At 55.7% G+C, this 8,285-nt stretch overlaps 1 protein-coding gene across 2 annotated transcripts in view; it reads right to left on the bottom strand.

The window, feature by feature from the left end:
• Positions 1-8,285, bottom strand: part of MAT1A (methionine adenosyltransferase 1A) — an 18,531-nt gene that overhangs the window by 2,067 nt on the left and 8,179 nt on the right. For both annotated transcript variants that reach the window (XM_045293522.1, XM_004712977.2), the window contains 6 exons: positions 7,648-7,770; positions 5,243-5,355; positions 4,714-4,857; positions 2,356-2,574; positions 747-929; positions 254-387 (listed from right to left, as the gene is read on the bottom strand). In XM_045293522.1, coding sequence (XP_045149457.1) covers positions 254-387; positions 747-929; positions 2,356-2,574; positions 4,714-4,857; positions 5,243-5,355; positions 7,648-7,770 — 916 coding nt within the window. The remainder of the gene's footprint in view (positions 1-253; positions 388-746; positions 930-2,355; positions 2,575-4,713; positions 4,858-5,242; positions 5,356-7,647; positions 7,771-8,285) is intronic.

Below are 8,285 nucleotides of genomic sequence, written 5' to 3'. Positions count from 1 at the left end.
CCCCCCTCCACACACACCAGCTTTCTGTCTGCTGAGCGGTGCCCCTGAGTCAATGCCTGCAAGGCCACTTGGGATCCACCTGGCTTGCTCCCAGCTGAAAACCAGACTGCCTGCATTTAGGGAATGCCTTTGCTGGGCCCGAGACTTGGAGGTGCCTCTCTTTCAGACAGCCTGAACGCCCCTTCTGCCGTGGAGCCCTAGGTGGTGGGAGGAGGACTACAGTGGGAAGGGCGGGGGTGGCTCTGTCGGCTACCTGACAATGACGCCAGGCCGCAGGTCGAAGTTCTGATTCACCACATCCAGCAGTTCTCGCTCTGTCTTCCGAGAGGTTCCGTACGTGAAGATGGAGATAGACAGTGGTTCTGCCACCCCGATGGCATAGGACACCTGGCAGCGAGACACAGCAGGAGGCGTGAGCCTGTGCCCCACCCCCACCCCCACCCCCGCCACGTTGTCTGGAAGGGAAGCCTCCCACTGCCTAGAAAACGCTTGCATTCTTCCCAGAGGACGGTTTCCAACCGGATCTTCCCCTTCCCTGAATTATTTTGTTTTCCGCCGCCACCCCCAGGTTCTCTTAAGGCCTGCCATAGTGCCCCACCCGAGGTACACAGGTCGCAGCATGTGGGCATGGTTCCTGGCTTTCCCAGAAGGCTGACGCCTCGTGCTGAGATAGAAGTGCTCCAGGCCCTCACCAGGGGGAAAGGTGAGGTCAGCACACAGGTAGAACGCAAAGCCGCCCGCCCTACCTGCACGAGCACTCTCCGACACAGCCCTGCTTTCACCAGGGACTTAGCCACCCAGCGAGCGGCATAGGCAGCCGAGCGGTCCACTTTGGTGTAGTCCTTCCCAGAGAAGGCCCCGCCACCGTGAGCGCCCCAGCCACCGTAGGTGTCCACGATGATCTTTCGGCCGGTGACCCCCGCATCTCCCTGTGGAGGGGAGGAGGAACCTCAGCGCCGGGAGACAGTGCCTGTGTGCTCCAAAGGGCCCTTGGCTAGGGGTCAGCCCAGAACCAACCCTGGGCTTTCACCCTTGCTCCACCACCCAGCAGTGAGGGCAGCCAAGTGCTGTTGAAGGAAGAAGGGTCAGGCATTCTCTGGGGTCACGGCCGGCTCCAAATGTTGTCTCTGCACCTGCATGTTGACTCCGCAGGTGCCACATGTTGACTCTGGCGATATAGCAATAGAGATGTCATAAGGGGTGAGCGCTCAGTAAAGCGATCTCAAAAAATGTGTATATTGTATTTCCTTCTTAAAGCTCCACAGTGCATAGTAATATGTGTACTCCTCCTCCCCCTCACTGCTATCAAGTTGAATCTGACTCATAGTGACCCTACAGGACAGGGTTGAACTGTCCCTGTAGGTTTCCAAGACTCTGACTCTTTATGGGCATAGGAAGCCTCATCTTTCTCCCTCGGAGTGACTGGTGGTTTTGAACTGCTGACCTTGTGATTGGCAGCCCAACGGGTAAACCACTCCACCACCGGGGCTAGTCTAGGCTTTGAGAAATACTACAAGAAAACATTCTCTCTCCCACCCACCTGCGTTTCTAAAGAGTTCTGCTTATAGAACCTGCTGTGGTGCAGTGTAGCAACGATGAAACATACAACTTTCCTCTAGTTCCTAAATGCTTCCTCCCCACCCACTATCGTGATCCCAATTCTACCTTACAAATCTGGCTAGACCAGAGGATGTACACTGGTACAGATAGCAACTGGAAACACAGGAAATCCAGGACGGATGATCCCTTCAGGACTAGTGCTGAGAATGGTAATACCGGGAGGGTGGGGTGGAAAGGGGGAACGGATTACAGAGATCTACATATAGCCTCCTCCCTGGGGGACAGACAACAGGAAAGTGGGTGAAGGGAGACATCGGACAGTGTAAGATATGACAAAATAATAATTTATAAATTATCAAGGGTTCATGAGGGAGGGGGGAGTGGGGAGGGAGAGGATAAAAATGAGGAGCTGATGCCAGGGGCTGAAGTGGAGAGTAAATGTTTTGAGAATGATGAGGGCAACGAATGTACAAATGTGCTTTACACAATTGATGTATGTATGGATTGTGATAAGAGTTGTATGAGCCCCCAATAAAATGATTGGGGTAAAAAAGAACCCGATGTGGGTGATGCTTAGCTTTTAAGCACATCTACAGAGGTGATCCTGCAGGGGCCGGCAGCCTCTCCGCAGCACTTGCTGCAGCTGGTGCAGGACACAGGGTGGCAGGGGTGCCCATCTCAGTGACAAGCCATGTGACAAGCCTCTGACTGCCCATCAGGTCCACAGCCTGCCCAGGCCATCCAGCTTGGCGCCCCTATAGCGACCTGTGGCCTAGCCACAGAGGCAGGGCATACCTGGGGGCCTCCGATAACGAACCGCCCACTGGGCTGCAGGTGATAGATGGTGTCCTCATCCAGGTACTTGGCTGGCACGACAGCCCGGATCACCTGCTCCTTCAGCGCTTGACGCATGTCCTCTAGTGTGATGTCCTCGTTGTGTTGCACCGAGATGACGATGGTGTGGATGCGCACGGGAATGACGGCGCCTCGTTCCTGTGTGTACTGGACGGTCACCTGCCAGGCAGACGTAGAATGTGTACTGAGGCCCCGCCCTTCACAGAGCCAGCCGGCTGCTCAGGGCCCCGAGTGGCCTCTTGCCCACAAGGACCTTGGGAAGCTAACCAATATGCCCATCCATCTGAGCATCTGCCCCATGCCAATGAAGTGAGCTAGACCCAAGCTTGTGCCACAATTTTCAATTGCACAAAACCTGGAGTCTCAGGAGCTAAACAATTCCCTCTCAACTTGTAAGTGCTCGTCCACCTGCCTTCTGTCTCACAGGCCCCTGGAGGCCCTAACTGTCCCCTAGCCAGAGTCTCCTTAACCGCCAAGGCTTAGAGTCAAGGTATCCCGGGTGCCAGTCCAGAAGCACAGGGGTCCCCACGTCACACTGTGGCTGCCCAGTACCCATAGCAGAGGATTCCAGGTTGCAGGGAAAGGGGGTGTGAGGGCGGGGAGAGTATACCTGCCTGCTAAAGGGACAGGGTGAGAGGGCCCAGTTCTAGATGACCAGATGGAGAGAGGAAGATCAGATGTCCTTGGAGGGAAGGAAGCTGCTAGCATGCCCTTCAGCTCAGGCTGCCCGACATGCCTGCTGCTGGAGCCAGCTCTGTGCCCATTCCCTACCCCACCAACTAGCATGTAAGCCGTCACAGCGAGGGAGGTATGCCTCGTGTCCTCGGAAACCTCCAGTTTCTTGTCTAAGCAAAAAGAAAAAGGCCTCTCCGGTGACAGGGAGTAGAAAAGGGAAGGATCAACAGCCACACATCCTGTCCTCCCCCATGCTCATCTCAGCCTCCTTTGCTGTGAGCCCCAGGCCAGGGCAGCCTCACATCCCAGTCTAAGTCCCATCCTTCAGCGGAAGGATGCTCAGTCAACTCCCCATCTTGAGGTCCCGTGGGTGGCAAGCCTGCACTTCTCGGACCCAGATACAGTTCCTGTGCCACTCTGCCCTGCATGTGGCCAGTGTAGCTTTTGTAACTGTCACATGCTCACTGCTAAGTTGTGAAACCATCCGTGTCCTTGAGAGGGAGAGAACCATATTGTCCATCGTAGGCCAGGCACAGACCAAGAAAGACTGGCCATATGGAGAAGAGGTGGGGGAGCCAAGGGACAAGGGGCACCCGGTGCAAAAAGCAGGTCAAGCTACAGCTTGTGGGGTCACAACAGGGGGCGGGCAGAGGAAAGGGGACCATGAAATGCTTTGAATACCAAAAAGGCAAGCGGAGATAGTGGGAAAAGATACAGAGTCGGTCTCAGGAAATTACAAATGAAGCCCAGGAGAGGGAAGGCTCTCAGCAAGGGGGTGTGCTGGGCTGTGCTGTCAGGAGGGCACCACACTGGCTGGGTAGAAGGCGGGCCAAAACAAGAAAATCCGCCAAAGGGGAGGCGGGGATCAGAGGTCAGGCAGTGCAGGCATGGGGACTGTGGCAGGCCTGGAGAAAGAGGGGGTGGGGGGTGAGCACCGCAGCAGCCTTGCAGGGCAGAGAAAGGGGTCTAGTGTCTGTCTGAGAGAGGCCTTCAATGTGAAATTTGACGGCTGAACGTGCGAGGGGACAATCGGACCCTCAAATGTGGATAGAGGGGAAAGTGTAGAAATGTCCAGACATGGGGGAGCCACCAGTTGGAGCTGAAAGGCCAACAAGGGAGGAGTCATTGGGGTCACCAGGGATCACAGGCACAAGGCACACGGAGAGCAAAGGTGGAAAAGAGGCCCTCCGTGTGCCTGCACCCCTGGGCCTCACCATTGGCAGGAGACACTGCAACACCGCCCAGGCATGAGGAACTGGGAACAGCAATAGAAGAGTCGTCGTATCGGGAACAAACATTGGAAACAGAGCCCAGGGAGGCCCGGACCGCCTTGCTCGCGGTGGGGAGGACCACATAGGGGAACTGATGGGACTCTCGGAGACTGGAAGGTGGAGGGCAAATCCGTACTCAGTATATGCTGAGGCGGCAAAACCCCTCGACTGCTTCTTTGTTCAACTTCTCTAAACGGGAGATTTTCCAAATTAATTGTTCCTTTAAAAAGGAACGATTCGCTCGGTGCCCAGACTGCACACTTTCATCTTAAACCTGTCAAGAATGAAGAGGATACGCAGGTGCTTGGGGGTTTGTCGGGAGCTTGGCAGGTGGCAAGGAGGGGGAGCTCACCTGTGTCTTCGAGTCTGGCCTCAGCCAAGGCAGGACCCCGGAGCGTCTCAGCTCTGCCATCTGGGCGTTGAGCTTGTGTGCCAGGATGATGGTGAGGGGCATGCACTCCTCCGTCTCGTCGGTGGCATAGCCGAACATCAGACCCTAAAGGCAGAGGGCACAGGCTGAGCGGCGCCTGTCTCAAGACAGCAGGAGAGCCACTGGCTTCTGGTCTACAATTTCACTTCAGCAAGCTCGGATTGGGTATCGCATTTATAGAACTGCGCTGGGCCCTGGGAGAGAGAGGGCATGGTCCTTGAACCCCAGAGCCAGACCACGCCCCAAAGCCACTCCAGTGAAGCAGGGTGGTCAGCGTGTCCCAGCCTGGCTTGTGGCTCCTCAGCTCTTGTCCCCAAATGATGATCTACCACAGGGTGACCAACCGAATGATTCAGGACGGTCACCAGCTGGCTCCTCCATGGGGCTCGTGTCCAATCCAACCAAGACAGGCCAGCCCACTGACCCAGCTCTGTGCGGGAGGTGGCGGTACCTGGTCTCCTGCACCGACGTCCTCTTCGTTTCTGTCTAAGTGGACGCACTGGGCAATATCAGGGGACTGCTGTTCTAAGGCCACCAGCACATTGCAGGTCTTGAAGTCGAAGCCTGGGCAGCGGGAAGCAAGCCGGAGTGAGCACTTGCAGAGGGCTTGGGTTGGGGTGGTGGTGGCTCTAACCGCAGGCCCAGAGTGGATGCCCAGGACAGAAAGGACAGCAGCCCCCCACGTGTGTCTGGACAGACGCCTGACAGGAGGGCAGGGAGCATCAACCCGGCTCTGGATGGGGAGCAAGTAGAGGGACCTGTGGTCCCAGGCCCTCATCCATGGGCTTCCCAGAGCCCCCCACTCCCCGTCTGCCCCCAAGGTCCATTATGAGCATCAGTGCAGAGTGAAGAAGCCCATGTGTGGTGTATGTCTCCCCACACCTTCCATGAACAGATACAGGGCTCTCACATGACTCCAATGGACTCTGCGGTCATTACTCTGTCCTTGAGGTCATTACTCTGTCCTTGAGCAGGCACGGGGACAGAGCAGAGAGGTGCTCATGGCTCCAGCCTGTCCCCCAGCTGAGGCTCAGAGAGCTGTTCTTCTCACCCAGGTTTGGCATGCAGGGGACAGGGAGCAAGCTGTGCCCTAGGCGGCTTGGCCATCTCTTTCTATTCTCCTGTCCACTCTGCCAGGGTGAGCCAACGTACTGTGGAGATGCTTCCAAGAATAAAATAGACACTCCTTAGAAGATCAGGCTACAGCTCTTGCCCCCTGAGGTTCCTCAAATCGCAAACCCACATTATCCCTTTAGACAAAAGGAAAGGGGGCTCAGCCGTGCCCACAGTACTCTTCTCAGCTCCGCCGTTGGCGAAGGAGGGCCACCTGCCTAGACTGCGCATCTCAGATTCCACTTCACCCTGGGGCGACTTTTAGGTGCGGGCACCTGTCAGCCTGGGGCAAACAGAAACTCTGCCAATTACCAAGCTGGCTCCCTCTCCCTCTCCTTTCTAGGCCACACCACTTCCGGGGACCCTCTGTACCGCATGCAGAGCAAGCGCTGCTCTGGAATAAAGTCTACACGGATGCACACAGCCTGGCGCTCCCGGTTACAGTGGAGGCAGGCTCTGCATGCCAGGAAGTGGCTCCTTGGCAACATTTTCCTCCAGAACATCACCTCCGTCCTGAGGGGAATGTTCTTGCACACTCACATGGTCTCTTTGCAGGGATTCTTGATACACCCCCCAAACACATTCTCCTGTGTTCAGGAGAAACTGCTCTCGACACCTTGGGACCCAGTCAGACGCGGACCGAACTGATGTTCCATGTGTCTGCACTTTCTCCCATGGACTGGGCTCTCCCACTCACAAAGGTGGGGTGTGGTCTTCTCTGCCACGGTGGTCCCCAAAGCTGTCACATGTCCCATTGCACCAGTCAGGGACAAGGGGCACACCTGAGCAGATTTAAACAGCTCCTCTTCACAGACCCTGCTCCATGGAGTGAGTTCAGGGGATTCAGAGAGCCCAAGTGGAGATCCAAAGACTTTTTCTTGAACACAGATTATCTAGCGCCAGAAGCCATGGTCAAAGCCTCTAAGAACTAAGGCTCATGCGGGAGCCTACGACTGTCTGTGCACATGGGCCCTCCACACCGAATCTTGCATCTGGGTCTTCTGGTGCACTCCCATAGTGCCTTTCGCCTGTCTGGTCCTATTTCTTGGACTCTGTTCCATGGCCTGGGGTTCTTCCCAACTCTCAGACCCCACCTGGTCACCATCAATCCCCTGCCACACCTGCTGCCCCCTCCTCTAGCTTCAGGCTCAGCCAGGGGACACTGGTGCCCTCCCTGAACTCAGAGCCATGCTTGACTGAGACCACAGTCTGACCCCGGGCCCACAGCCTGGCCTATGCACGTGCTATCACTACGCATGCTCATCTTTGTCTACGTCTATACTGGCATCATTTAGTGGAAAGTCCCCAACCAGGTCCACCCTTCCATGGTCATGTGACTGCATACAAACTCTACCTCTTTTACCTCTTCGTCTGTGTCTAAGCATGCCAGAGCTTCTGAAAGCAGTAAACAGGCCAGCACGCTCAGAGCGTGTGTCTGCCCAGCACAGAGAGGGCAGCTTGCTTTCCTCGGTGCCTCTTTCTCCCCCAGGGACTCAGCACTAAGACGCAGCAGCCTCCTAAACAGAATCCGTGTGCCAGTGGTGTGCATGTGCTCGTTGAAATGCACCAGAGACTTCTGCCAGAGTCCTGGACGGTGGGCAGGTAGATGGGAGAGTGGGCAGGGAGGGGACTTCCTTTCCTGGTGCTATTCGCACTTCCACAGACCAGGAACTCAGATTTGGTACAGGTGGACTGTCTCCAAGAGCCCAATACCAATGCCTAGCCAGAGGCCCTTCTGCCCACCTTTGGCCGAGTCGTCATAGCCGATGTGCTTGATGGTGTCTCTCACCACCTTCTGGTAGTCCACCATGGCCACCGAGGTGATCTCCCCACACAGCAGCACCATGCCCGTCTTACACACAGTCTCTGCAAGGGAAGAGGAAGTCAGCAAAGGAGGCTCACACACCTAGACCACTGGCAGCACTGATCAAAGGACCCCCAGAGATCTCACGAGGAATCCATTTCAGAAGGAACACAGCAAGGCTAAGAGAAAGGCCAAGTCCCCGCGCTGAGCACCAGCGATCTTCCAGTGCGGCCTGAAGAATAATGCTTTGGGAACGATTTGGTCACACAGTCGTTTTTCATATCAACACCGGGTACTTGTGCAATCTTGGTCAAGTTCTTGAGCCCGGCCAAGCCTCAGTTTCCTCCACTGTTTGAGGAAGAAACTACTCCTCTGAGTGAGGATTGAAAGGAGACCATGGCTGTCTATCAAAAGATAAGATATAGAGTCTGGGGTCCTGTAGGCTGGAAGATAAACAAGGGGCCATCTAACTGAGCAACAGCAAAGCCCACATGGAAGAAGCATACCAGCCTGTGAGATCACAAGGTGTCGAAGGGATCGACATCAAAGACCAAAAAAAAAAATCTTAGCTTTGTGA

Source organism: Echinops telfairi, unplaced genomic scaffold (assembly GCF_000313985.2).
Source record: "Echinops telfairi isolate 266 unplaced genomic scaffold, ASM31398v2 ScPeMD7_2010;HRSCAF=2546, whole genome shotgun sequence".
Classification (NCBI taxonomy): Eukaryota; Metazoa; Chordata; class Mammalia; order Afrosoricida; family Tenrecidae; genus Echinops; species Echinops telfairi.
The sequence above is the reverse complement of the archived record's forward strand: the minus strand, read 5'-3'. Positions and strand labels throughout refer to the sequence as shown.